The sequence below is a fragment of the Cucurbita pepo genome, chromosome 3, assembly GCF_057944985.1.
Source record: "Cucurbita pepo subsp. pepo isolate OVF chromosome 3, ASM5794498v1, whole genome shotgun sequence".
In the NCBI taxonomy this organism is placed as follows: domain Eukaryota; kingdom Viridiplantae; phylum Streptophyta; class Magnoliopsida; order Cucurbitales; family Cucurbitaceae; genus Cucurbita; species Cucurbita pepo.
In genome coordinates this window covers 475728-503668 of record NC_141800.1, presented here as the reverse complement: position 1 = coordinate 503668, position 27941 = coordinate 475728, and the positions used below count along the sequence as shown (strand labels likewise).

Sequence of the window (27941 nt, the reverse complement as noted above, 5' to 3'; positions counted from 1 at the left end):
GTCGCCTTAAGGCGGTGGGTCAGTAACTTAAAACTCCATATCTTACATCCAAACCCAACAACGCATCAGTCATTGCCAACAGCTGACACCAAAGATGCCCTCTCAAGGAGCCTCCTAAAACAAAGCATACCAATAGACTAAAAAACTTGAATTAGCAAAGAAAAAAAAATGTCATAAAGGTGAAAAGCTAATATTTATAAGATTATAGTATATATACAGATTTCAGTTGCATGCAAATAAACGTATGCGTGCATGTTTCCAGTCTTTTGGGTTTGATCAAATTCTGCAGGTCGACTATACATTACAAGGAAAATGTTACTTAATGAACAACAAATGTTTCACTCTCCATCAACTTCACCATCATATCTACTTGACATGGAGGATGTGGCCTCAGATCCTGCATGAGATGGGATTTCTTTGGCGCTGGAGAAGATGCATCAGAGGCCAGAAAACATCCATTCTATGAAACCCCCTTGGAGCCTGTTAGAAAGTTCAACAAAAACGTTAACTTTACGTTCGCCAATTTGAATAGAACTATAAACTCCATACCTCCACAACGAAATGAGCCCAAGAGTTGTTTGAATGGCGTTCAACCACACCCTTCAATATTGTTAATTCCAAATTTCGGATTATTTGAGCGATCTCTAAGAACAGTTCCGTGTCATTGCATAGCATCTACAGGGTGTTGATATCGATAAATAGTATTAAAACACACGCTAGCAGCTTCTGAGAAAAAGACATTTAAAAGGAAATCAACAAAAACCTTTATAAGCATGTGTCCATGGTATTCTAGATCCTCTACAACTATGGGGCAAACTTGGAGCTCACTCCCAATATCAAACGCCCGGGTCCAACTTGTCCCATTTGATTGAAAGCTCTCATTCTCAAGATCAGTGCAATACTCAGAATCAAAACCCTATAAAAGCATTTCAAGGCATTCAAGTAGTATACTAAATTCTAAGGCTAAAAGACATTTATTCTTATATATACCTCTTCTTGCTGGGCAAGTTGCTTCAGTTTCTCGGCTTGATCAGTTACCCGTTGTAAGTATAGCATGTGCTTTATGGTTTTCTCTAAGAGACCGTCAATGCTGCACTGTTTGCCATTAGACAAAAAGGAAAACTTAGGGAAAAGAAGCAAACAAAACTCAAATTGACACACCGTGGCAGTTCCTTAAGAGTACACCTACCTTAGCACCATTTGGGACCATTTGCCTTAACTCTTTGATACGATCCTGGATCAATTGTCTATCCCTTGGCCTTTGTCTTGTCTTAGAAGTAACTTTGATCTCAGGGCTACAATTGAAACGTTTCATCCCTTTCCTATGTCGAGTGATGTCACGGTCATTTTCTTCCAGCTCGTTGATGACTGTAGAGTTTGATGTCGACAAACTAGTTAAAGTTTTCCTGCCTATTTCAGTCGCCGTGGATTCAGGAAAGATCCATAGGGCTGGATCATCCATTACCATTGCGCTTGATTCAGATTCACATGTTTTAGCAGAAAGACTCGAATTTCTTACGACCGGGGCAATTCTGCCATTGATTGTGTTATTCGAAAATGTATCGACTGAATTAGGAAATGCAGGCATCATAGCTTCCAGGAGAAGCTCAATATCACCTTCCTTGAAATCTCTACTGCTCAACACACTTGAGGTTGTATCGTTGATTGTGCTAGATAAATCATATGAGAAATCAGTAGTATGTTTCTGTGCAAAAAATGCTGGTCCAAATGCTTTCTGTAGTTCACAGTCATCAGGAAAGCTAAATAAACTATCTGCAGTGCCATATTCTTTCTTGGTCACAAGATTTTGTCCTGATTGCTGTTCAACTACATTGTCCACAGGATAAGAGTTAACAATTCGAGGTGTACTCTCAATTAATCCAGTCTCATCGTTTCTCAACCGACTGCAAGGTGGTAGCAGTGATTCCAGTGAAAATAAATCAGAAAACTCCAGTTCACCAGCTTTAATAGATTGATAAAGTGGAGCAAATGACGCTTCCATATTAATCCTTAGCATGTCACCTTCACCGTGAAGAGTTTCCAGCCGAATTCTTCTAGTTACAGTCAGTTCATCTTGAATGGTTACAGACGGATTAAGAGTTGGCACTGGTGGTTTAATATTCTCAATAGCCCCGTGATTTTGAGCTTCCATCATATAAGTGGTAAAGTTCGCTTGCTCATCCAAGCTCTCAAAGGGACTAGGCACAACTGACGCACAGAGAGGCCAAGCACCCTTGTGTGGAGCAATACTTGTAGCATTTCCATCAATGAAGTTAATAGCACTGAATCTGTCTTTAATAGAAGCAACCACCGATAGATTTTCGGTAACCTGAGATTCAATTAAGCAGGGAGGAATCAAATTGTTGTTTAAAGTATTGTACCCGAGGAGCCTTAAACAATCAATAGACTTGACATTTAAAAGAACGGAACTTTTGACACACACCGAAGTTCAGAAAAATACAAACCATTTGCAATGAGCCAAGCTGCAACACTCCAAAAGGGAGAACGGGCACCAATAGAATAGTCTGCAAATGAATACAGGATCTTTAAGTTGAAAGCAAAACACGTGTTTTATGTCAAATGCACCTAAGGGTAACAACATGAGGTGATATCAAAACTATACTACCTTGATACCAGATGCATATTGAATTAGCCATTCGGTAGGACCCTGAAGCAAAGACACGATAAATTATGTTAATGCCCCATTTTTGGAAAACTAAAATAGCTACGTTCTTATATGGAAACCAAAGTGAAATCCGCACACACCTCGTAAATAGAAGCAGAGGTTAAATCGCTGGTAAAAATATTTTCAAGGAAAACCCAACTATGATTTCCAGAATTTGCCACGCTTCCCACAGTCCTGATGTAAGGTTCGAATAAGATAAAAATTAGGCACGTAAACTAAGATATTTGAAAGAACAGTACATCTTAAGCACTGTTCACTCATTAAAATAATTCTAAGAAATATGAAGGTTACAAGGACTGATGGTAATGGATCCACAACTGCAAACTAAAGTCCATGGTAGCATGAGATGATAGCCATGGCAACAATGGAATCTGCATCAAGTCCTCAAAAACCTTCATTTGAAGATTCAGCAAGGAAAAATCCAAACATAGGCCAAAATTAGCTAGAAAAGTAAACATTTGCAAAGTTTCAGACATATCAACTTTCGTTGGAAAAGCCAAGCACACAAGATTCGAGCTGAAAGTGACAATAAATAGGAGTTTACCCCTCTCCCAAGGCATATTGACGGCAAAACATATCAGCCACTGCTGGATCAACTGAACAATTTCCAGAATCACCATAGTATGACGAAACATGTTCATCCCTGTCTTTAATCATTCCATAATCTGTTGCGCGTCCCATATGATTTTCCAATTCTGAATAATTGCAATACCCATCTTCCCAAGTCAATATCCTGATGATAATCAAAGTTCAAAAGTTAAACAGACTGACTATGGAATAAAGCCATAAACATATAGATATATCAAGAATCTTACGTTGAACTATGATACTTAATCTTCCAAAACACAGCATAAATCCATTGTGAATTGCTGCAAAGACTTCTCAAGAGCTGGTTGAGAGCCGAAGTCTCCATCCTTCGCTTGAGCGCTTACTCTTCCAGAGCACACAAATATGCAGAACAAATTCGAAACTAACGAAATATAGATTAACCAGAAGGGAAAAAAAACCTCCACTAGCTGCCGCTATATGAACTTCGACCCGCCTGTTTTATTCTTAAACCCGCTCTTCGTTTAATTGGTGGCCCAGTTGAAGCTAATAGCCATAATCCCATCGCTGAAGAAAACCCCCCGCTCCCCTCTATTCTTGGCACTATCAAATATTACCAACTCTAATACAGTTAAAATCTACAGGAAACAGACAAGGGCTCAGTTTCATTCACAATTTGGAATTCACTCTTCATCAGCAATGAGAAGGAAAATGAAGCAGATCCAACGGACAGAAGAATTCTCAACTTGTGGTGATCTGGGAGGATGAAAAAACAGATGATCAGATTATTCGCCAAAAGAATTGCGTAGTTTTCAGTAGAACACAACAATGGCCCTCAGAGTTTGTCATTATGACCGAGTTCAACACATACGCTTGAAATACAGAAGAATTCTCTACTTTTTATTAGCCTCCCGTTTTCTGGGAAACCAATCAACAGTTCAGAGAGAGAGAGAGAGAGAGAGTTACCGGTTTGATGAAAGTTTAGCTTCAGAATCAGACAATTCGAGAGTGTTCAAACTCGGTAGATTCCATGGCCTGTCTCTTTCTTTTTCTTTGTGCAGAGAAAAATAGCAAACAGTTCGTATGAGAAAATGGAGCGGCTGAGTGCTATATTGGCCTTTTCCATTTCACGCGCAATCACCTTTTTATATACACCAACCTCCACCACCGGTCACCAGTCACCAGTCGCCGCCTGGTCCACTCTCTATCCGGATTCTAAATCTCCTCTAAATTTTTACTTTTAGCAACTTCTCGAGTCCGGATAGATTTCTAATGCAATTTTTTTTTTTACCATCATGACCTTTACAACAGTAATTCTTATCCGATTGCTGCTATGTTAAAAGCTTCATTATTTTTCACTTTAATATTTCTATTAATTTCCAACTTTTTAAAAGTTATATCTTCTTTTTAGATTTTTTTCTTCATCTCTCATAACACTTTCAGTTTTAATTTTTTCAATTCACAAATTAATTTTATTTACTGAATTTTATAAACAAAATGAAATTGTTTCTAAAAATAAATTTGATAGATTAGAAGTCTACTTTTCATATTATTATTATGTTTTGGGGTCATATTTATATTTATTCAATTTTTGTGCTGCATCATTGCAAATAAATACAATCATCCAACAAACATAAAAGATAATATTTTTCAGTAAACTCACTTTTAAAAAAAAAAAATTATTATTATAAAAAATAGTATCATATAGCTTTTCCTTGCCGCCTTCACCTAACTATCTTTACATCATTTCATTAATAAAATAATTTATATTTAATGTTTTAAATAGAAAATAAGTAGGTGCTCAGTGAAATTGGAATTTATAATAATTAAAATCAAATATTGATTGTGGCTTTAAAATTTTACCGTGTATTAATATTGTATTTTATTTTTTAAAGAAATAATATTACAAGACAGCATATATTATAATAAATACACGTGGCACCGACTTTTTGAAGAGTCATTTTAATTGAATATCTGAACAGAGAAAAGTCATAAATTAGAGATTGGAAATGGAATGATAGCGATGGGGTATTCTTGGATTCATTGAATTTTACAATCAAACTTGTTGTATGGATATATGATTTTCCAATTTAAGGAATATTCTAATCCAACGGTCCTAATCTAACACTACCATTATTGTGTTACAGTTGGACCCAATCCACCACTCCACTTTTTTTTATTTTCTTTTAATAATTTATTCCTATGGGTTTATATAGTGCATTTTCTTATGGTATTTATGTAAAAACATTGGTTTCCTTGTTTTTTAATTAAAAAAAAAATACTATTCTAAAGTATTAAAATTACGATAACATTTAAATGAGGCGATCAAGTTGACAAATTTAATTAAAAATTGATTAAAAAAATGACAATTTGAATGTCCTAAATTGCAATATTAGTTATTAATAAAATGCAATGACGGCAAACGAAGAAAGCAACTGTTTGAGATTTTGGAACCACAACTTAATCTGTCCTTCCATCAACCAATAGCATTATCTAAAAGAAATAATTATAAAAAAAAAAAACAATAATTATCGGAATCCTCTAGTGCGTGGACAAAATAGTAATTAATGCTCCAAATGTTTAATTAATTGCAAAACAGTTAATTATCAAATTTTATTTTTTAACTTTAACTCCTTTAAAACCAAAAAATAGTAATTAATGCTTGAATGGGTTACTGTCCTAGGGTTGGAGGAGAGGGTACCCCACAAAGAAAGGGACACCTCTGCTTTATGTAGCGTATGGTGGGAGACCCTGTGGAGTGAAATTTAAGGCACACACCAAGACATGATTTAATAGTGAAAGGCACGTACACCTATACCCTTCTGGTCAGCATTTTGGGCACTTTCCTAAATGAACAAAAATTCTCCCTTGGTTAAGATAAGGTTGTTGACGTAATGTACCACCACTTTCTCTTATTTTAAGCTACGATGACTTAATATTAAGGATAATGGACTTACATTTATTCTAACACCCCATGTTTAGAATTTGAAATTTGAATTCGGCATTTGGTGACACTTGTATTTCTCTCGATCTCTCGCAATTACAAATAGTGTCTAAGCGATACAGATTTGATTCGAAGATGAACCAATATAAAAGCTGGTGGCCATGTCTTTGTCCTTTATTAGATATAATATTATATTTTTATTTATATAAAATCATTTAACCTATAAGCTTAACTTGTATCGTTCCATCCACAAATGCTTTTAAATAAACTGATTTAGAAAGGTTTCAAAAGAATGTCGCGAAATTATTGGTCCTATAAAAAGAAAATGTATTTAATAAAAGCATAACTTTTTTAATTAATTTATTTATTTAAGTGATAGGTCCCTTAAGCTTAAATTTACACTATTTTTTATTTGACTATTGCTCATTTAGTTTTTATTAAAATATTTTGGTACTTAAAAAACATTTTTTGATTAGAATGTCTAAATTTCGTATTACCCATGATTTAAAGTAGTTAATAATAAAAATTTAAAAATACAGTGAGGCATTACGTGAATACCCTCTCTATATTGGGCCCATTTCTTACGGGCCGAGAAATCAATAAACTGGGCCGGATTTAACCCACACGCTTCTCTAGAAGCAACTAAAATCAACACATGACATATAAAGTAAGATTTGTATTATTGTAGAAACGGACTAAATTAGAGGAATTATTAATATGAATAATTATTTATTATTATTCCATCATTAAAATTGACCCCTTCTCGGTCTCTTTGAAATAAACTGTGGCGCAGGCAAATGGTTTTCTCTTCACATGAGGCCGACAGCGACCTTCATCTACCTGCCCACGGCTTAGGACCACACAGCCTACTGGATTTATACATATTTTTAATTACCAGTTCAACTTGATTTAGCTCTCTCAATTTTGTTCGCAACCGACAGAATTACACAAAATATAAATATTGAATAAAAAATTAAAAAATAAATTTAGTTTTATTTAGAAATATATATAAAAAAATTAAATAGAGATTTTGTAGAAATATAAATTGGAGCACAAATTAGGTAATGACACTCTTGTTAATCATGCTGAGCACCAACAATGAACAATAATTAAATAATTTGTTTGGCGGTGAGATGCTTCATTTATACACCATTAATCAAATCACAAACCTTTATTATAATATTATAATTATAATTTAGTACAACAAATCACAAATTTTATTTCCTTACTTCAAAGCCATCCATAGAAAAACAACCATAAACCCACAAACCACATTATTTGAAAAATAATTAAAAATAAAAATAATTTTTAAAATCTAATTGATTGGCACAAATTAATTTATTCACATTTCTCACAAATCCATTTAAGACTGATATATAATTAATTTGAAAATAAATAAATAACATAATTAGTTTGAAAAGTCAAATTGAAGATTAAGAGAAAGATTTGGTGGGAGTGGGATAATATGGGAGAGGATAAGGACTATAGTTTAAATAGAGCTTTCAATATTACTTTTACCTATGGGCTGGTTTTCCTTTGTCGTCCAAGTCTTACGTGGCTTAGCGTAAACACCTGGGCTCCATACGATTACGCCACCTCATCATCGTCTATCTCCTCTCCCATTTTAAACCAATCCCCTCTCCCATTTTCTCTTCAACTTTCGAAGTTGAAACTCCTCGCTTTCGTTTTTCTCTCCCACATGGAAGGTATAATTCCCTTTGTCTACAAAGCGATTGTTCAATACAAGAACGAAAAACAAGTACCGGCGATTCGATCATGGCTCTGCGACTCCCCGTCCACGTCCTACATCAGACTTCCCAGCGGTGATTCCGGCCGATTTCAAGACGGCTCATATTCCGCCGCCTCACCTTCTTCCACTACCACCCAGATTCTGATTTCCACCGGAGTTCAGTCGCCGCTCCGCCATCTGACGCCTCGTCGGGTTGCCGCCTGATTCAACCACCGGCGGTGAGTTTGATGAGGAGAAAAGGAAAAAAAAAAAAAAAAAAAAAAAAAAAAAGTGTTTAATTTGTAATATGTCGGTTATATTTTGTCTGGTCTAGAAAAACAAAAAGGATCTCAAGTGTTTGGAAAGCCGAAAGGCACCGGCGCTTGGATCTGAAAGTGATGGAGATGGGTATCTCCTTAAAGTTGTGAATATTGATTAATGTAATTGCTTTCTTTGCTGTGGATGCCTCTGTTTTACTTCTTTTCTTGTTTGATATTTTTGAATGGCCATTTGGAGTAGTTGGCTGTCAAATCCAAAGGAACCCATAAAAAAAGAAAGCAGAAAGAAAAAGTCTTGTAGTTTAATGAGACGGTGCTTAGGTTTACATATCAGTGGCCCCAGGTGATGACAGGAAAAGGCTGAATGCCGGCGAGGCTTTTAATATCCTCTGGTTTTCGTTCAATTATTTATCTCCATTTTTTTTAAAAAAATAAGAATAAAAGAATTGGGCCGGATTATAGTGGACCAAGAGCCCATTGCGTGGTTATTTGGGCTGGCCCATCAACACGAGGAAGAAGGCAAAAATTAATATTAATATACGGAAGTAAAACCCTTCCGTTCTTCGTCTTCCAAAGGGCCAAAACCCTACTGTTTCTGCAAACAAATTCGTCTTCCTTGCGATACCAATTAGAAAAATGGCTTTGAATTCGATTCTACGTAGGGCTTCCACGTCGGTGTTGCCCCTCGCCCTACGCTCGGTTGCGACTCCTAGAAGCTTCCACCATGCTATCTCTGTGGCTATCACTATTGGGAACCGCAGTTTTAGGAAAGAGCTTAACACGGATTTTTTTCTCCCATTTTTTCGTTCTTATTCTGCCGCGCCTGCCAAAAACAACGCCGAAGTTACTCTGATTCGAGTTCTTGAGTCTGAGATTAAATGCGCCGAGGAAGATGATCAGAACAGCGTAACTTCTCTATCAGTTGCTTATCAACCCATGTGAATTGTCCGTTATTTTGTTTTTCCTTTCTGCGCGAGATGGAGATCTTTGTACTCATGTCTAAAATTTGCGATGCATTTTATCGAATTTCTCAATTTAGCAAGTTTTTTTCTTCCTTGAGCTGATTTCTGAAGTTGATCAAGTTCATTTAGTCTTATAAGTTTTTGAATTCTCTTGCAAAAAGCATTAAGTTCATGTTCTTATGAACTTGGGATCTTTCGTAATGCCTACTTCGGTCCATCCCACGAGAACTTGTGTAATTCACGGTGGGTGCTTTAAATGTTACTTCTGCACGATTCCTAGTTCCTCTCTTAAGACACTTTGTGCTTTCTGGACGTGTAGAAGTACGATTTGTACTTACGAACTCGTAAACCGTTGTATTTTGCTCTTCCTGTATATTTGAGTGAATTTATTGGTAAGCAATATCCATCATGCTTGTGGCTTTTACCTTAGTGTTATTCCATTTTTCTGTTTAACAAGAACTTTGCTTGAAACTGAGATTTTCTTTGGTTTACGGCCTTCTGTAGCAATTTGCCTGTCATTGCTCGTTATAAGTTTTCGTTATCGAAAATGGTCCTGGACAATGTGCTTGTTCCCCTATAGATCCAAGTTCAACCACCCTAGATTCGGAGCCATCCTTGTCCTATATGATTGGTGATTTTGTGTTAGTTTAAGACCTAAGAAATATTTCTCCTTAATGCGTTATGGTGACCCTTGGGCTGCCTACTTGGAGTCTAAAACAATTTACAGGCTCGGTTCTCTTTGAATATTATCATTGGAAGTTTGTAACGATGGATGCTCTTGTATTGCAGGTAGACGAAATTCCAGAAGAGTTTCCTTTTGAAATCCAAGACAATCCTGGAGAAAGAACCATATCACTCTATAGAAAGTATAAGGATGAAACTATCAAAGTTGAAGTTGATATTCCTAATGTTTCAGCTGAAGATGAAGAAGAGGATAACGGTGGTGAAAACGATGAGCAGACTCGCGAAGAATCCAGCATTCCCCTGGTCGTGAGTATTTCCAAGGATAGTGGAGAGCGTCTTGAATTTGGCGTTACTGCCTTACCCGATGAAATATCTATAGACCATTTGTCAATCAAGAAACCAGATGGTTCTGAAGATCAGCTTGCATATGAAGGACCCGAGTTCCAGTTAGTCTACTTGGCCTTTGATCCTTGTTCTTTTTACTCTCTTGAGAAAATTTGTTCGCTAAATAAAAATTTCCTCCTTACTCCTTTGCAGTGATTTGGACGAGAACTTGCAGAAAGCTTTCCACAAATATCTTGAGGTTCGTGGGATTAAACCCAGCACGACAAATTTTTTGCACGAGTACATGATCAACAAAGACAGCCGAGAGTACTTGATGTGGCTGAAGAACTTGAAATTTTTTATTGAGAAATAAATAACCAGCACTGATTTTTTTCTAGAGAAGGGTTATGACTTTTATTATTATTTAGGGTTTGTATTATGATGTTACGTAGGGAGGGTTCGCCTACTATCCTGCGAACAATATAAATAGTAAATCATCATTTTAATTTAAAAGGATTGGGAGGAAACTCCTGAAAGATTTCCATATACTTTTTCGTATATTTTGCACCCTTCGAAGTGCTAACAGGTATTGTGTGATGTAGGTTTGAACGTTTTAGCCTTTTGATTGATAATTAGATGAGTATCGGCGAGAACGGAACTTATTTGGAGAGTAATGGAGGTAAGGCAAGAAATGATCCATTTTTCTTTTTTGAATTATTTTGTCATGTTTATGATTACAAAAGTAAAGCAAAAGAGTTTGCGACTGACTCTAAGTTGAAATCTTAGCTCAATCTCTAGATTGCAATAAAACTTAAGGAAGGGAAATGACTGACAAAAATAAATGTGAGATGATAACATGGGCTGGTATAAGAAATGAATCTTCAAGAGCATTGTGGCGACTCCCATCAATTTTTCTGGGTGAGATCTTTGTGGATGTAGGTCACTCCTTTGTCGCCGTTCACTACTTGCCCATTTCCCCTTAAAATCCTACATTTACACAAACACACAACATCATCACCAAAATGGACTTTAAACTTGTCAAACCATCCCTGTTTTCAAACATTATTTGCAGAAATCATTTTACCATCTTGTTGTCAACAGTCCTTCAACTCCTACTGGGCCTCGCGCATGAATCCTACTGGTACTTACTCCAACCTGTTCCGCCGTTATACCCAGAAATCAGAAACAAGTAAAGATTTGACCTTGGTTTTTCGGCCATGAATGTTTGGGAATGGCTTACCTCTGCACCAAGTCCAAACCGAGCTCCATCGCAGAATCGTGTACTGGCATTGTGGAATACAGCAGCACTGTTGCAGAGAACAGGAAACACGAGTCAACCCTTGAAACTCTAACCTCCTCTCGAACAAGTTAAGAGCACTAAAAAGGTAGATGCAACCATACCTATCGACTTGATTCAAGAAAATTTCAGCAACTTCCTGGTCTTTGGTGATGATACAGTCTGTATGCGAGCTGCCATGATATGATCAAGGGGTTAGTTTCAGTTCACTATTTCCTTGAGGCAAGAAACAGAGCTAACATGTGGGAGATTCTGTCACCTTCCATGTTGATGTATGTGGTCAATGGCAGCAAAGACATCATCCACAATCTCAACAGTGCAGGTCAGTGAATTGTACTCGTGGTGGAATGAGCTTGCCTCGCTGATTCTAAGTAATTGACTAGCTCGTTGTCCCCCATATAGAGTCACACCTGCATTAGAAACCAATTAGACTTGAGCAACAGAAGGTTCATGGCCAGACATCGAGCAATCGATACGAGATATGTTAAAGAGGAAGTGGTTCATCTATACCTTCCTTCCGCAGTTCGGCAACGAGTTCCATAAGTCCTCCATTACTTGCCAAGTCCTTATGTACTAGAAGTGTTTCCTGAAAAAACACAAGGAATGCACATTATATAGTCAAGAAGATGAAACATATTGCAGACCGTAGATAGCACTTTGAAACAAACAAACCATTGCGTTGCAGGCTGCTGGATAATCTACTTTCGAATCGGACACTATCCGCTTTGCCATCTCTATATCAGCCGATTTGTCGACATAAACATGACAGATACCATCTGTGCAGGGGAAAAAAAAGAGAAATCTTCAGTAGTAGATCTGGTTTGCAGAGTATATATAGCATATCACGGCGCTTGATGTCTCACCAGAATGGCCAAGAACAGGAATCTTTGTGGATTCTTTAATCTGAGACACAAGCTTGTTACTTCCTCTTGGAATCACAAGGTCTATCACATCATCAAGCTGAGCCATCAAGTTGTTATAAGAACATTTCTTTCAGTGCTAATAAGCAACATTCAAGTATAAACTTCTTTCCCTCCTAACCTTGAGCAGATCAGGGATCTCTTCTCTTGATGTTACAAGTCCAATAAGTTTTCCACCTACGGTGTCGGGGATGGCCGACGTGATGACCTAACCAAAGTCGAATACGTTAACGGGAAGGTACATTGAAATAAGCCAATAATGAAGCTAGAATAACCAGGTGAAAATGAACCTTATGCAGAGCTGCATTTGATTGTCTGGCTTCTTTCCCTCCTTTAAGAAGCAGACCATTTCCGCTTCGTATTGCCAATGCAGCTATCTGTAAGGCAATGAGCTTCAATATAGTGTACTCACAACAAGCAGAACGATTGAACTGAATCATCGAGAGCATTAGACCTGAACTAGAGCATCGGGCCGAGACTCAAACACAACGAGGAGGACACCCAAGGAGCATGTGGTGTTCTCTAAAATAAGATCACTCGCAATCTGAATGGAATGACAGAGATATCACTAGGCATAGTAGAGGAGCATCATGAACTCAAATATAACAGTAAACATAGAAAAAGAAACAAGTTCTAAGTAGTATTGCTACTTCTTTTCTTTTCAAAATGCGACCAATTGGTTCTTCCATGTCAGCAATTTTTCGAATGGAGTTTGCAAGAAGCTCAATCTGTAAAAAAAAAAAAAAAAAAAAAAGAAACCATTTAATTTTCTTCCCATATGATCAAGAAAAAAAAAGACATGGTTATGAAAGATATTGAAGCCATGGATGAAAAATCAGTACTCTTCCAGGCTTCAGAGCCAAACGAGATATCAGAGACTTCTCATATCCAGCCTCCTCTGCAGCTTTAATATCAGCATTGTTCTCGGCCATAATCATATCTTCATTATCTTGAAGGGCATTAGCTACATCCAGCAATATCTTTCTCCTATCCTCAGACTTGAGAGCCTGGAAAGAAAAAAAAAACAAAACTTAGTCCAAACTCATATAATTCAGAAGTTATATCAAGGAAGTTTGTTCCCCTGACCTGAAGCCGCCTCGAACTTTCCCGTGCCTCGACCGCCATCTCTCTTGCAGAAACTTCTTTAACCAGAGTCCACAAATGGGCATCTTTGTGGAAGAGAGTTCCTTTCATCTCACCTTGGAGTACTTTGATTATGTTATCAGTGGCAAAACCACTGCACCAGAAATCAGATCAGAATTAGACTGATATATCACAGCTCAATTGAGAAGATGGGGTTGAGTTATGTATACCTGGTAATGACAACAGGAATGCCAGCACAAGAAGCACAAACAGCAGCATTAACTTTAGCAGTCATACCTCCTCTGCCGACTCTGGATTTGTCACCAAATGTTATTTCCCCTAAATGTTTCTCTTTAACAAAAGTCTGGATTAGCTTTGAGGTTGGGTCAATTGGAGGGCCACTGTAGAGCCCTTCAACATCACTCAGTAACACCAGAAGATCAGCTTTGAGTTCTAAAGCTAGTAGACCTGCCAAACTGTCATTATCCCAGAAGATACCAGAAGAATCCTCATATGGAGTTTTCCTAGTACTAACTGCATCATTTTCATTAAAAATGGGAATCACTCTAAGATCTAACAACGAATTAACTGTTTCAGAAAGCTGTTGTCTGAACCCAGTATCACAAAAAACTGAATCTGTCACTAGAAGTTGGGAAGAGGTCACATCAAGCTGCAAATTTGCATAAGAACACATTATCAACAACAATTGAACAGAGGAAGCATTTGTGTCTGACGTTGATATAAAGAGCTTTTAGATGATCATGCAATTCTATTATTACCTGGCTAAACATGGTATCATAAAGAGCCATGAGGCTACTCTGCCCAACAGCTGCGCATGCCTTTCCATCAAATTCACCTTGTGGATTCTGAAGATCTGCAAAGCTGGAGAAACAAAAATATACCTTCTCAGGAGAAGCAACATTGATCCATCCTCGCCTCACAAGATTCAATTGGAGGGGAACGAAAAACATTACTTATAAAGGTGTGGAACCTCTCTCAAAAAGACTTCCGCTGAGTGGTTACAAATGGGTCCAACATGACTCACCGGTTCACCCCATTTCCCAATGGGGTGAATTGTGAGAGGAAGATTTTATATTTTTATTTTCTAAATTATTTCTTAAGAGATCGGATCAAAAAGGGAAACACTTGTCACAATGGCATTGGTCCACGTGGGAAGGATGGTGGTACAGAAACAAAGCAACAGAGAAAAGGAAGAAATTAAAGGAAAAGGGGAATTTAGAAGAGAACCTGCTGTTAGCCAATTTTCTGTATCTGAGCCTTTGGCGACCAAGACCGACAGCCCCTGATGTGACCAAAATAACCTCGTACCCTCGAGAGTTCAACTCCTTCAACTGTTCCGCCATGAATTTGTTCTTAATCTCAAAAACACAAAAGCAATGGATCTAAAATATTCCCAATTAAACCAAATATAATCTCACCTGCTCACACAGAGCCCCAAGCCTTCCCAATGCCAGTCGCCCATCTCCACGGGTAACCACAGCAGTCCCAACCTTGAGTCATTATCACAAACAAAACAAAACCTTTTCAGTAACAACATTGTTCATTGATTTCATTTGGGCAGTAAAATCGAGAACCCACATTTCTGGGAATGTGGAGACGAATTAGAAAAGAAAAACAGAGTAGGATTTATGATGGGTACCTTAACCACCAGACGCTTAATATTTCTTATGAAAGTTCTGGTAGGGTCAGTTGAATCCATCGGTAACGTATATATGGTTAAGAAGAATAAAAGAAGGAGAGGAAACCGGGTCGACTCGGGACATACGAGGCGACCCAGACGAAGCAGAAAATTGTAGGAACAATAAAAAAAAAACTCCAAAAAACTCCAATGAAGCAGATGTATTTGAAGTGGTAAATGTATTTATAAAAGGCGCAGAGAAAAAGTGGGGGAAACTTGATTTCAAGTATACTTTCTGGAGAAATTCAAGGCACCAAAAATGCAACTACTTCAAAAATATGAATGGATTCAGTTGTTTCGATTTATGTCCATACATACGTAAAACAATATTTATATGTTTTCACTTTTTTTTTTTTTTTTTTTTTTTTTTTTTTTTTTTTTTAAATTTAAAAAACACAAAGTAATAAAAGAATGATAGAAATGTAAAAATGAAGAAAGGGGATAGAAACCTTGAGGACGAGGCGCCTCACATTCTTGGTAAAAACTCGAGAAGGATCCATGGGGAGCGCGTTGGTATGGTAACTCAGTGAGTGTTTATGCGGAGAAGATGGAGAGGACACACAGTGTATTTAAAGCTTTGTCCAGATCTGGGAATACAAAAACAAGAAAGTGAGCCAGAAAAATATGACGTTGGAGAACACGACGAGGGCCTTCAAGCCTGCGTTTCAACCTCAAAATTTTACGAAAAAAATAATTAATAAATGTTAAAATCACCATTTTATGAATATATTTATATGGTAATTTCCACTATTTGAGTTTTGAGTTAAAGAATAATTATATATATTTTTACTATTATATGATATACTTTGTTAGTTTAACATTTTGTGGTGTTGAGATAAACTTCTGACTCACTTGTGAGTACATTGCATTCCAACAATTGTGCTACACTTGTTCTAACTCAACAAAACAAGAAAAAGTCGGATTTTGTAGATAACCTTAACATGTGATCGACTTTGAGTCATTCGAGTCACGTTTGAAAGAAATTGTAAATTTCTACTTTGACCAATTACTATTGTTTTCATGGTTTTAAAATGCATTTGTTAAGGAGAGGTTTCCACACATTTATAAAGGAATGTTTCGTTCCCTTCTTCAACCGATGTGAGATTTCACAATCCAACCCCTTAGACCCATCCTCGCTAGCACACCAAGTGTCTGACTATGATATTGTATTCTTTATACTTTCTCTTGAAGGGTTTTCCCTCAAGATTTTAAAACATGTCTACTAGAGAGTTTTTCACACTATTGTAAAGAATGTTTCATTCCCTTCTCCAACCCACGTATAATCTTACACAACGACTTTGCAGTGTCGTAATTTTGACACGACAAGCCTTAAGGAGGAACTCAAGCCTCATTCACTTGGGTAGGCGACTTTGTGGCTTCGTTGAACTTTGTGCGAGGTTTGACTTCATCAACCGAACATCATTTGGGTAGAAATCAAGCTTGTTCGACCACACAAGTCGCCTACACGTGCATGTTCAATTGTCTGGGACCTCACAATTTAGTCTTACTTATATATATAATTGCATGGCTATGCATACTAATATCAAATAATTAACAAAAACATAGCTATAATTGTAAAAAAGTTGGAGGTTTTTGTGGAAGTAAATGAATAAATACAATGAGAAAAGAAAAAAGAAAAAGAAAAGGCATAATTTAATTTTTTTTTTTTTTCCTTTTAATGATTTCAATTTCTGTTCGCACAATCTTAATTAAGGAATGTAAATAAAATACTGGTGGAACCCACTCATTACTATGGATGGGTTTACCATACTCTGCAGCGGTAATCAACGGTAGGTCCACCAGTTTTTTTTTACCACTCCAAAACTTTTAACCTCATGGGACCCACATATTATTATTATTATTAGTATTTGTCTATTTTAACCATTTCACCCCTATTACCTTTCCGTGAAAAAAAACAATTACCAGATTGGATATTCGATTTCACATCCGTTTTTGCAGAAAAAAAATGAAGATTAATAAAAATATATAAAATATATATATATATATATATAATATATTTGTAAATTATACTTTATTTCAAAAATATTTTTAAATTTTTAATACTCTTCACTTTTCTTTAAAAAAATTATTTGTATTATGTTTTAAAAAATATTTAAGAAATTTTGTAAGTAGCCTTACACTTTTTATGTTTATAAATAAAAGTTTTAAGAAATAATTTTTATCGTTAATATATGAACGAAAAATTCATAAATTATTTCCAAAATTTTAAATATTATTTATTATTATTATTATTATTATTTTGAAAGCTAACAAATAGTTTTGAAATTTGGTTTTAAAAATAGCATGTGGTTGGGGTCAGTGTTTCCTCTGGCTGTTGGTGTTTAAATTTGGATCTGTCCCCACATGTTTCACAAAATACAAATATTTTGTTTCCATTTTACATGAAAATAAAAACTATATATTATAATTCTCAATCACCAATTGGACTTCCATACCAAACATCTTTTCTCTTCCTTACACCTAAAATAATTTTGAAGACGTGTATCATATTTGCCCATCTACTCTACATTTTCATTACAATAATATCATTTCAGCACTCACATTATTTTTCTTTATATATATATTTATTTATTTTTCTAATCTTTTAAATTATATTAATATATATTTAATCATTTAAATTTATTGGGCTTTATAGCCCAGCACATTGAGATTCGCAAAATGCATTAAAGCCCAATGTTGGCCCAATTCGTTTAAATTAACAAAATGTATTCAAGTCCAATTATGGCCCAAAAGCCCAATGTTGGCCCATTTCGTTTAAATTAACAAAATGTATTCAAGTCCAATTATGGCCCAAAAGCCCAATTGTGGCCCAATTCGTTTAAATTAACAAAATAGTATTCAAGCCCAATTATGGCCCAAAAAGAAACTAAGCCTATTTCATAACGTTATTTGTTTTTGTTTTTTTCTTTCCTCAAATTGTGCTTATTTCCTATTTGTTATATACAAAGGCCAATGCATGATGAGAATAAAAAGAAGGCTGCGAGGATCTCAATAAACGATACCAGCGGCACAATCTCAACCAGCGCCGCAGCCGCCACCACCACACCCGCCGGCGCCGCCGCATTCTCCACCACCACAGCTTCCACCATGTTCCCCAGCATCGACCACCGCAGCTGCAGCAACCGCAAAACCAAACGTGGACGCCAAAACGACACCGCCATCATGATCAGTCAAAACAGTCAAATTACCATTTCCGGTAGTGGAACCACCAGCTGCAGTTCCTCCGCTGTATCCCCGCGGAGGTCTGAATTTCCGGGCACCTTTGTCGCCATGCGCTTGATTGCTCTTCTTCTTCTCCTTTGGGCCTCGGAAACAAATACAACTCATTGCTGCGACTCAAAATTTGAACCCCAAAAGGACCGTTAAGGGTTGCAGATTGAGGAAGGAGAGGCGTCGTTTATATACATATAGGTGGAATATTAATTAGTTAGGTAGGTGTTGAAGTTTGAACTTGTTTTGGCAGTGTGCCCACCATTCACATTCATTCAACAGTGGTTCAGATTGGACAATTTATTATAATTAATGGATACTTTTGACGCTGAATTTTAACTTTTTGTTTGTTGACCCTTCGATTTCAATCAACGAATGTGACCTCTGACCTGGGCGTCAAGGCAGATTTGATTTACTCAAGGATTTGGATCATTAAGCCTTCAGTTTTGGGATTAGATAAGATAAACAAAAATTAATGGGATTGATTCCATTCTTAATGAACTTTCAATGGAGGAATTTAATGATTATTTCTATAAAAAAAAAAAAAGAAATGTTTTGTTTATGATTTGATGAGAGAAAAAAAAGCTCATATCAATGGAGATGGTATTCCTCACTTATAAACCCACGATCTTCCACTAAATTAACCAACGTGAGACTCACTCTCAATAATCTTCAACACATTCGACACTAAAAACTAACAAATAATGCGTGTGAATGGATAAGAGTTCTTCAGTCTTTTATTTATTTATGAGATCTGAATATACGTTGTTGGAGCAAGTATAAAACTATCTATCTATCTATACTAGCTGAGATATTTGGATGGTGTTGAAGATTATTGAGAGAGAAGTCTTAGCTAATTAATATCTATTGACATGATGCTTCCACAACACTTTATTCTCAAAGTAGACAATATCATACCATTGTAGATGATCGTTATTCTTAACATGGTATCATAGCTATGCCCTTAACTTAAATATGTTAATAGAATTCTCCAGTTTGGAATAAACGGTGTACTTTGTTTGAAGGCTCCTCGAGCCTAGCGTGGATTAAAGAGAGTTCGCATGAGCCTTTTGAAAAAAAATTAAAACAGCTAACTAAGGAAAGTTGGTTGACAAAAATTAAAATAAGTAATTAAAAGGATAAAAGTTAGTTTATGCTGAGGGTTTATAGTAGAAGGATCCATTGGCAATTGGGCGGGTGGAAGTGGTTGGTGCCAAATCAATCTCTCCAAGAAAGAAAATAATTCAAAGCGGCTGCGCGGCTCCGAGAGCCACTCTTATGGCCCCCAAAAGGTGTCAGCAGCAATTCCTTTTTTGAAACTACCTAAGACAGAGGCAAACAATTCCCCCCACATTGACTGGATTACAAAAGTATTTTCAATCTGGGAATTAATGAATTTAGAACGACAAAATTATTGAACAGGAATTGAACCCACTAATCACAAAAACGAATCAATCAACGGAAGCAATTCTATACCGATGTTTACACCACTAAGCAAGAAAGAACTACCAAAAGAAAAAGAAAGAGAAAAAAAAGATCACTATGAGTTTCAGTTCCTATGTACAAGAGATAATCAAGAACCTAAAACCCCATCACAGCAAAATAAAAGAAAAGAATCTGATATGAAAATTGAAAGAAGAAGAAGAAAAGGCGTATCCATATCCGAAAGATTGTTGTGAAATCAGACACCTGCATAGCCGCCGTCGCAGGTGCAGCTGGAATTAGAGGCGGAGGTGTCGCCGTGATGGCGGGGCTTGGTGCTGAGACAACAACACAAAAGGCCCAACAACAGCATGAAACACCAAGCAGTGCCCAAAGCCTGTGCCCAATTCAAGTAATTCTTCTCCATAGGCTTCTTCTGTATGATGATGATGATGATGATTATTATTATTGAAGCTTTTCCTTTTAGGTCTCATGGCGCTGAAACTGGGAAGATGGGTCTGTCGCTGGTCATTACAGGGTTTAAAGATGCAGAACCCAATGGGATGGGAAGAAAAAAAAGAAGGAATCTGTGCTGTTTATAAAATAAAAAAAGGGGAAGGATGCTGTCAGCTCAAAAAGAGAGAGAACATGGGCTTACGTTGAAAGAGGCTGAATTTAACATGGCCCAGCCTGTGGTCACTCAATGAATCAACTAACACAGCAGGCTGGTCACTCAATGAATCAACTAACACAGCAGGCTGGTCACTCAATGAATCAACTAACACCTACGCTGTCCGCCCTCCCTTTCTTCTTCTCTGTCCCTAAATCAAATTCATTTTGGCTTTTGGGATAAAACAATCTCAATTAGTCCAAGTAATAGGTTAAAAGTTTAGACATCCAACTCCAAATCTTCATGCATACACATGCCCGGAAATTCATTGATTGATAGAACATATATTCCCTCGTTTACCCTCTAATTTAGTGTCATATCACATGTAAATTGAAGAACAACACTTTTGCCTTTGCGGATTCTTATGTATGATATGATAAAATCATAAATATTTGATTTGGAATTGAAGTTTACATCACGAGCAATAACATTAAAACATAAAAATACTATTCATTAATGGGATTCCAAATCATAATTAAGTTGATTCTGCTAGAAACATTGCTTATAGATTGCTGATGGGGAATATTCTAATCATAAAAATGTATTAAAATACTATCATCTTTTTTGCTATGATCACAGGCTAAATGGTAGTAATGATTACTTTAAATTTGAAAATTTGAAGAGGGTAAGCACAATTTATAATGGAAGTGAAATATGAAAGAAGGTATTAGGAAAAGAAAAGGCAGCTTGCAAATGGGAACTTACTTTTTGATGCAACTTTACACCCTTGGGGGAGACTTCTTTATTGATGAAAATAATTATTCAGATGGGGAAGATTCATTGCAAATATCCCCTTTTCATTTTGTCTCTGCTGGAAAGATTTAAAAACATCAAAATTTTAAAGTGAAAAAAAAGAGAAAGAACACAACAAAGTTCTACACATTTTACGGAATGAATTTGAATATGGAAAACAAAATCCAGATTACCTCTTAGTTTCGTTAACAGAAAAAGAATTATTAAAAAAAGAAAGAACGAAGAAGAAGAAGAAGAAGAAGAAGAAGAAGAAGAAGAAGAAGAAGAAGAAGAAGAAGAAGAAGAAGTTTAAAATAAAATAATTTTAAAATAAAATTGTTTCCTCCAAAGAAGTTATATTTCAATTTCAACGCCACAAGCTTAGTTGTTTAAGAAAGAAAATTTGGAGATCAAAGTTGAGGATAGAGCCAAGAAAGCATAGAACTTTCCCGACCACTCTACAGGCAAGAGCGAGCCAACTCACCAAACAAAGATTTTGAGCAATCAATAAATGCACGTGGCAGGCCCTCGTGGCGGCTTCTTAGCATCAAAAGGTCGACCTTGATGCTCTATTTTTTTTATTTTTTATTATGAAGCACAATTGGATAACGACAGACAGGCAATGGGGCAACGCTGAAGGAAGCCAAAAACTAATTCTCTGAATCATACTTTTGTTTACAAACCAAACCATGAACTTCTCATCTGAAATTCATCTTAAAAAACATTGTGTACTTTAAAATTCAATCAGCATTCCAGAGATCTCAACTACTCAAATTAATGACTGCATTCTTCATTTGTAGGAATCTAATAGTGTATTTCAAGTCTCCAACAATTCTATGGATTTTCTATTCCAATATTCGTAACAAACAGAACGTCCCTCAAAATACCAAAGGGAAGGAATATGAGTGGCCTACGAATCCCTGATCGAATTTTAGCGAGTGTATGACAGCCACGTGGTTAAAGGCACCAACTTTTACTAATTATATTCACTCACTACCTTTTGGTATCCAGATAATGGAACAACCTTCTTCCAAACATCGGATAACAAGTGTCATGTTTTCAGCCCCCCATCGAAACTTGAGAACTTTCAGCCCTTTGAAATTTTCGAATTTGAAATTTTCATCCGTTTGTTTTTTTCTCCCAAAAATGGTCAGCAGGATAATGACTAATTTCAGATTAAAAAAAAAAAAAATCAAACTGAGTGACCCTGCATGCTGTAGTAGTAAGCATACTGAAATATGTATCCAAGTTAAAGCCAGTGTCTATTGGTTCTATAAGACATCCGCGAGCAGCGATAAAATTACGTTGCTCAATCTCAGAAATGAATTTGTTGGTTTTTTAAAATTTACTTTGGAAACTTTATTTGAAAAATGAAAAAAAAAAACTACGGATCTTATTAGTTACCTGGTCTCCGTCAAGCCAACGGTTTTGAACTAAGCGCTTTCTCATAGTTCACTATTGCAAAGGCCTTCTGCAAGGGACAAAAAAATACGAATAGCACAAAGTCTCAAGGGCCACGTAACCAAAATATGAAGTTGCAGGATGTAGTTGTACCTTAATACGCTGGGAGATCAAAGGAACTATCCAATCAAATAGAATCTCCTCAGCGGTTTTGAGTTTTAATAGCTAAAAGCCTCCGAGCTTCAATCAAAAGAACAGAGATCCTAACAAATAGATACGGAAGGCACATGAAAGGCACACATGTTATTCAACCACAATCCGCTCACGAAATGGATTGTTCCTTTTCTTTTCGTGAAGAAATAAGAAAGTAATAAAATTCATAACTAAATGGGCCATTGGAGTGCTATATATTCTAAGAAACTCAGTCTGCTTCACTGAAAGTCTTCCATTGTATCTATCCTCAGTCTTCACAATACAGATGACAAATGAAACAATTACATCCCAGAAACATGAGCCACAGTTTACATAAGTTGCAAAATCTGGCATATTTTGGCAGTCATCACTTGAGACTTTCCATCCCAGCATATTGTTCTTCAGAGGCAGCAGCAAAGCAGTCTGGTGGAGCACAGATTTACAGTATGAACACCATAATTAACAGAGGACGCCTGTACAGAAATAATATCAATCTTAGTAGTAGCGAGCTTACATCAGGTTTATTCAATCAGTGAAAGCACTATAGTCCCAAACAAATCTCTGAAGAAACGGCAAAATACATTATAGATCTATTACTATGATACTTGACTGATGAAATATGCTCAAGTTGGCATACTGCTATGTTATCACTTCATACAAAACATAACGACAGAATACATTATTGGCAGGACGAGAGACATCTCAGGTGAATGGTCTAGCCATACATACAGGTTTAATCACAATTTGCTTCATATGCAAGCGTAATAGTCGAGAGCAATGGAGGATACATTAAAGACGAATGCTTACTTGATAAGTGAATTTTATCAGCCATTCATCCACATACATTTGAAGTAGCACTGTAGCAGTGAAAAATATGGGTGGGTGGGTGGGGGATTTATAGATAGTTTTTTCTTTAATAGAAGCCTTACTAAGGCCTCATAAATGATCAATTCTCCAACTAAGAGAGGTGGGAATCGTTGTACGCAACATCTATAAGAAAAATTTAGTACGAAGTTTGAGTGGGTTAGATTTAATCAATTAAATATAATACACTAATTGAGGTAACAGAAATACGAACTTAAGCTTCTTTTTTAGTGCCTCAAAATTTCAGACTATCACATCTATCTTCTACACAACAATTATTAGCAAATACAGTTACCTACAACATTTGTTAACGTATCGACATTAGGTTTCTAACAATTAGATGTGATATCCTATGAGGAAGAGGATAACAAGGGTCATAGCATATTCTAGTTCTAACAAAAATAATTGCCAAAAGGAAGCCATAAATCAAAAAGCACAGACGAAATCATTTCTTTTAAATGGCCACAAAACTTCTGTCGATAAAAAGATGTGATATCATGCTACTGAGCAGAGAGCACTCAAAAAATAAAAATAAAAACCTTCAAAGGGAGAATAATAACGAATATCACATCCTACAAATCGACAGTGTTTGGATCAAAAGCTCTGAGCGCAAATATAGTATGCAATTCAGATTCGATTACTTGTTTCCAGTTCACTGGGTCTTTGTTTGGTAGATTTTTTTCAGAAAACTAGTTTGGAATTCTGTGATACAAACGATGGAAAATATTGTGACATTTGGAATTAAAAAAATGCAGAATTACACTAAAAATGGGGGGAAAAAAACAAAGATTTATAAATATACTAATTCATACTACAAAACCGTTTCATTTTTGTTAAAATTAAAACATTAATGGTACATAATATAAATTATGACATTTATTTTACAAAATTTATAACATCAAAATGTTATTTATTAATTAATAGTATTTAAGATTCAACTAAATAGTTAGTCCGGAATTACAACTTTTTTTTACAAAATTTATAACATTAAAATGTTATTTATTAATTAATAGTATTTAAGATTCAGCTAAATAGTTAGTCGGCAACTACAACTTTTTTTTTTTTTTTTTTTGAGTTCAACAACGTGTGAGGGTAGATAATTGACCATCTAACCTTTTGGTCGAGGATATATATCTTAACCAACTACCATTTTTTTACCATTTATAAATTTATTGCTAAACACACTTGGAACAACTTCTTAAGATTCAATTTCTATATCAACCCTAAAAAACATGTTCAGAAACACTTAAAACATAGAATACAACTTTTTTTTTCCCCTTTTCCATTGAATCCCTAGTTTATTTTATTTTATTTTATTGTTTTTGTATCACAAAGAAAATACACCCTAGACTTCCTAGTGTTCAAATTCCCACAATCACCCCTCAATATACGGAACCCGAGAACAATTCCTTGTAGAAATTAACAACATAAAATTAATAACATGCACCCTTGGAGATGCATTAGAAGTAACAAAAGAAAAAGGGTAGGACATCAGTATAGCACGTATAAGAACGAAGGCGGAATATACTCACATTGTAACAGGTGACTACAGTTCACTATAATTGCGCCATACAGCACGGAATTCCTCACGGAATGTGTTAAGACGTGCTTTCAAGTTAGGTGTTCTGAAGCTTGCATGAAGCAAAGTGGCTGAAAATTTTGTTGGGGGGTTGAGAAAATCAACCATAAAGTATAAGACGGAAAAAAAAAAAACAGATTTTTACATAAAGCTTACATACCAAGAAGTCCAAAGGCAAGCGACCAAAGTACAGTCAACAAACCGCAAGAAATGAACCAGAGCATGAAACTCACTACATCAGATGAGGAAAAAATCAGAAAACGTAGAGCACAAAAGATATATCATGCTAAAAATCAAATTCAAAAGAAAATAAAAAGTTTGATTGAAAGATGCACTCCAAGATAATATCAGTACTTAAAACATAGATGAAGTGGGCCCTCTAAATTCATATGCGAAAGTAAACCGACAATAGGTAAAAAAGTATCTTTACCAGAAGAGAACACCAAGACAAAAACCCATCGAGGACGTCCGCATATGTATATTGCTCTTTTAGCTGATGGGCGTCCACGGATAACAGGCCTGAAAAATTGTTTAACAAATATGAAATCTATAGTGATGACTAATTGTATTCATGGAAATCGAGGAAGATACATACGTAAGAGGAGGTCGCATCTTTGCAGCCATATGTGGAGAGAATTGTCGAACAGTTCTGGTTACTTTCTCACTGAATGTGCCTGCAAAACTGTGGTAAAAAAATGATGAAAAAAACTTGGCAGTCCCAACAAATTTCACCTGGAATTAAAACAAAGGATCCATGCACCTCACTATATTATCTACATTCTAACACGTGATGCCTTGATCAAAGGACACAAAGAAAATAATAATACATTAGCATAAATTTTGAATCTGCATATCTTGCAACTCTGGAAAACAAGTGTAATTAAGAAGCCTAAAATGTCCATGAACAAGTTCAGGTTATTAACAAGCTACATCTACTATTTTTAGAGTTTTAAAAGCTTGAATTTGTTGATGCATTTAGGAACAAATTATTGAACAGGAAAATCCCAATTGCAAATATATGGAAAGGTATGAGGAACAATTGATATTTCAAAGTAAGATGGAAGGAGATATCAATATTCAGACCTGCTGTGAAAATAAATAATAAAAATTAACAATAAGTATTGTTGATATTACTAGTTAAATGTTTTTATGAACTATTTTATTAAACCCTTATGCTAGTTGTAGGAAGGTCAAAAGAGCAACTTTAGAAGTAACTATAATCGTGAAAACGACACGAAGTATAAAGATAGCTCATTCCGTGTAAGGAAACTTAAGGCCAAAGAATAAACAACATTCCCATCACAAGAAAGGCTAATAATATTTACTGTCATCTACAGTGTGTGGCTATCAGCTCACCTGTCATTCAGAAAAGCAATGCTAAGTGCTGTGAGAGAAGCAGCAACAATAGCAAGTGGCCTTCGTAGAAAACCCAAGGCTGTGATCAAGAATACACACTTGATGAAAAACTGTACGAATTTTAAAACAATAAAAAGAAATGTACACAAATAAATGCAGATATAAGAAAGTTCACTCACCAAGAATGAAAACAATCATAATGAAATAGTTGGTTCGGTAACTGCAAATGCAAGAAATTAAGATTCCAAATTAGTAGGATGAACGAGGCACTGCATCGCAACCAGATAATAAATGAAATGACGTGAATAGATTTCAGCTTGTTTGCCCAACAAGTAAATTAAAATAAGCCATGATCAACTATTTGAGACACATTACGACATGATTTCCAAGGAAAACTGAAAGACATAAAAGAAGCAACGCATATATAGATTTCAACTTGTTTGCATAACATGTAAATTCACTAACTCAAACAGTCGAGCCTACAACGTCAGACATATAACTTGATTTTCCCTTTACAAATTGAACATCGCGTAATCATGTTCCATTTCGCTTTCAGAGCATATAGCTCCGTGTGGACTGGATTCGTGAAAGCCGAACTAAACCGATATATAATACGTTACAATCAGAAGCACCTCTTAGTGTGAATCAGCCTCACTTAAGCAACCATGACTCTCAGCGAAAATTGATGCCAAAATTTCATATATATATATATATATATATATATATATATATATATATATATATATATATATACATAAAGAAATGATTAACTCGAATAAATTGTAGGAGAAAGTCATCGTACTAATAGAGATTGCACTTGAGGCGGCTGTTCCACTTGGCGGAAGATCGGGGGAAAGTGAACCTGGCGAAGAACTCGGAGATAGGCCGAGGAGGCGATGACCAATCGACCTCTCGAAGCGCATCGATCAGATCTTCAGCAGTAACGTTGCCCCAATCCATGGCTGCCTATCTCAACTTAGCGAATTGGGGAGATGATCTGATTCTGAGTTGCAAATGAGAGCGTAAACCCTAAAAGAATGAAGGAAGGAAACTTTTGGGCTCTGAAACTTCTTGAGACTATAGAGAAGGCAATTCAAATTTGGACCGCAACAAAAAAGAGGGGAAGAAATCGCAGCGGATTTTCGTTTTTCTTCACCAAGAGAAGCACATGAAATGAAACCCACGAGGTTAAGACATTGTAGGCATAAGCCAAGAGAAACCGCGCGCGCAAAAAAAATTGCAGCGATAAAGTATGATATATCAAATCCCGGGTTCGAACCGTAGACTTCCCAATAACTTTATGAATTGATTAATAAAACTCGAAAATATTATTTAATAAACC

The 27941-nt window shown here is 36.0% G+C and overlaps 5 protein-coding genes across 8 annotated transcripts; 2 read left to right on the top strand and 3 right to left on the bottom strand.

Moving 5' to 3' along the window:
- Positions 1–169: 169 nt before the first annotated feature.
- Positions 170–4359, bottom strand: LOC111790756 (transcription factor EMB1444). Of its 2 annotated transcripts, XM_023671789.2 has the most exons (11): positions 4199–4359; positions 3502–3988; positions 3231–3419; positions 2767–2860; positions 2627–2668; positions 2466–2525; positions 1190–2329; positions 991–1095; positions 764–916; positions 550–675; positions 170–480 (listed from the first exon to the last, which is right to left on the bottom strand). In XM_023671789.2, exons 2-11 carry the CDS (start codon positions 3597–3599, stop codon positions 391–393), a joined length of 2097 nt encoding a protein of 698 aa, XP_023527557.2. In that variant the 5' UTR covers positions 3600–3988; positions 4199–4359; the 3' UTR covers positions 170–390. The 2 variants fall into 2 exon arrangements, with proteins under 2 accessions (XP_023527557.2, XP_023527558.1); XM_023671790.2 differs by lacking the exons at positions 3502–3988; positions 4199–4359 and adding an exon at positions 2978–3057 and having other exon boundaries at positions 3231–3372.
- Positions 4360–7805: 3446 nt separating this feature from the next.
- On the top strand, positions 7806–8368 carry LOC147793042 (uncharacterized). The gene has a single exon (XM_087122213.1). The coding sequence runs from the start codon at positions 7876–7878 to the stop codon at positions 8128–8130; it is 255 nt and encodes an 84-aa protein (XP_086978339.1). The 5' UTR covers positions 7806–7875; the 3' UTR covers positions 8131–8368.
- Positions 8369–8520: 152 nt separating this feature from the next.
- Positions 8521–10699, top strand: LOC111791884 (Mitochondrial glycoprotein family protein). The gene is made up of 3 exons (XM_023673386.2): positions 8521–9089; positions 9935–10275; positions 10367–10699. The coding sequence occupies exons 1-3, from the start codon at positions 8820–8822 to the stop codon at positions 10524–10526; spliced, it is 771 nt and encodes a 256-aa protein (XP_023529154.2). The 5' UTR covers positions 8521–8819; the 3' UTR covers positions 10527–10699.
- Positions 10700–10833: 134 nt separating this feature from the next.
- On the bottom strand, positions 10834–15754 carry LOC111791841 (delta-1-pyrroline-5-carboxylate synthase). 2 transcript variants are annotated; one of them, XM_023673338.2, is made up of 19 exons: positions 15602–15754; positions 14893–14964; positions 14702–14805; positions 14233–14335; positions 13684–14123; positions 13457–13607; positions 13213–13377; positions 13021–13098; positions 12825–12914; positions 12661–12747; positions 12492–12578; positions 12314–12410; positions 12123–12226; positions 11961–12036; positions 11710–11860; positions 11555–11623; positions 11394–11460; positions 11238–11308; positions 10834–11140 (listed from the first exon to the last, which is right to left on the bottom strand). In XM_023673338.2, exons 1-19 carry the CDS (start codon positions 15650–15652, stop codon positions 11059–11061), a joined length of 2145 nt encoding a protein of 714 aa, XP_023529106.1. In that variant the 5' UTR covers positions 15653–15754; the 3' UTR covers positions 10834–11058. The 2 variants fall into 2 exon arrangements, with proteins under 2 accessions (XP_023529106.1, XP_023529105.1); XM_023673337.2 differs by lacking the exon at positions 15602–15754 and adding an exon at positions 15114–15429.
- Positions 15755–22988: 7234 nt separating this feature from the next.
- On the bottom strand, positions 22989–27856 carry LOC111791397 (PRA1 family protein A1). Of its 2 annotated transcripts, none has more exons than XM_023672718.2 (8): positions 27402–27806; positions 26779–26819; positions 26600–26678; positions 25839–25925; positions 25674–25762; positions 25404–25475; positions 25197–25314; positions 22989–23273 (listed from the first exon to the last, which is right to left on the bottom strand). In XM_023672718.2, exons 1-7 carry the CDS (start codon positions 27557–27559, stop codon positions 25211–25213), a joined length of 630 nt encoding a protein of 209 aa, XP_023528486.1. In that variant the 5' UTR covers positions 27560–27806; the 3' UTR covers positions 22989–23273; positions 25197–25210. The 2 variants fall into 2 exon arrangements, with proteins under 2 accessions (XP_023528486.1, XP_086978621.1); XM_087122495.1 differs by lacking the exon at positions 22989–23273 and adding an exon at positions 23281–23790 and having other exon boundaries at positions 27402–27856.
- Positions 27857–27941: the final 85 nt, after the last annotated feature.

Excerpts from the sequence above, each read along its gene's own strand:
- LOC111790756 (XM_023671789.2), bottom strand. The coding sequence starts at position 3,599 with ATGGAGACTTCGGCTCTCAACCAGCTCTTGAGAAGTCTTTGCAGCAAT. Across the intron at positions 2,669-2,766 it reads CCTCTGCTTCTATTTACGAG|GGTCCTACCGAATGGCTAAT; the intron begins GTGTGTGCGGAT and ends TCTTTGCTTCAG. Across the intron at positions 676-763 it reads ATGGACACATGCTTATAAAG|ATGCTATGCAATGACACGGA; the intron begins GTTTTTGTTGAT and ends AACACCCTGTAG.
- LOC147793042 (XM_087122213.1), top strand. The coding sequence starts at position 7,876 with ATGGAAGGTATAATTCCCTTTGTCTACAAAGCGATTGTTCAATACAAG.
- LOC111791884 (XM_023673386.2), top strand. The coding sequence starts at position 8,820 with ATGGCTTTGAATTCGATTCTACGTAGGGCTTCCACGTCGGTGTTGCCC. Across the intron at positions 9,090-9,934 it reads AGGAAGATGATCAGAACAGC|GTAGACGAAATTCCAGAAGA; the intron begins GTAACTTCTCTA and ends CTTGTATTGCAG. Across the intron at positions 10,276-10,366 it reads TATGAAGGACCCGAGTTCCA|TGATTTGGACGAGAACTTGC; the intron begins GTTAGTCTACTT and ends ACTCCTTTGCAG.
- LOC111791841 (XM_023673337.2), bottom strand. The coding sequence starts at position 15,173 with ATGGATTCAACTGACCCTACCAGAACTTTCATAAGAAATATTAAGCGT. Across the intron at positions 11,861-11,960 it reads TGCCGAACTGCGGAAGGAAG|GTGTGACTCTATATGGGGGA; the intron begins GTATAGATGAAC and ends TTTCTAATGCAG. Across the intron at positions 11,461-11,554 it reads TTCTTGAATCAAGTCGATAG|TGCTGCTGTATTCCACAATG; the intron begins GTATGGTTGCAT and ends TCTCTGCAACAG.
- LOC111791397 (XM_087122495.1), bottom strand. The coding sequence starts at position 27,559 with ATGGATTGGGGCAACGTTACTGCTGAAGATCTGATCGATGCGCTTCGA. Across the intron at positions 26,820-27,401 it reads CTCAAGTGCAATCTCTATTA|TTACCGAACCAACTATTTCA; the intron begins GTACGATGACTT and ends TTGCATTTGCAG. Across the intron at positions 26,679-26,778 it reads TATGATTGTTTTCATTCTTG|CCTTGGGTTTTCTACGAAGG; the intron begins GTGAGTGAACTT and ends TCTTGATCACAG.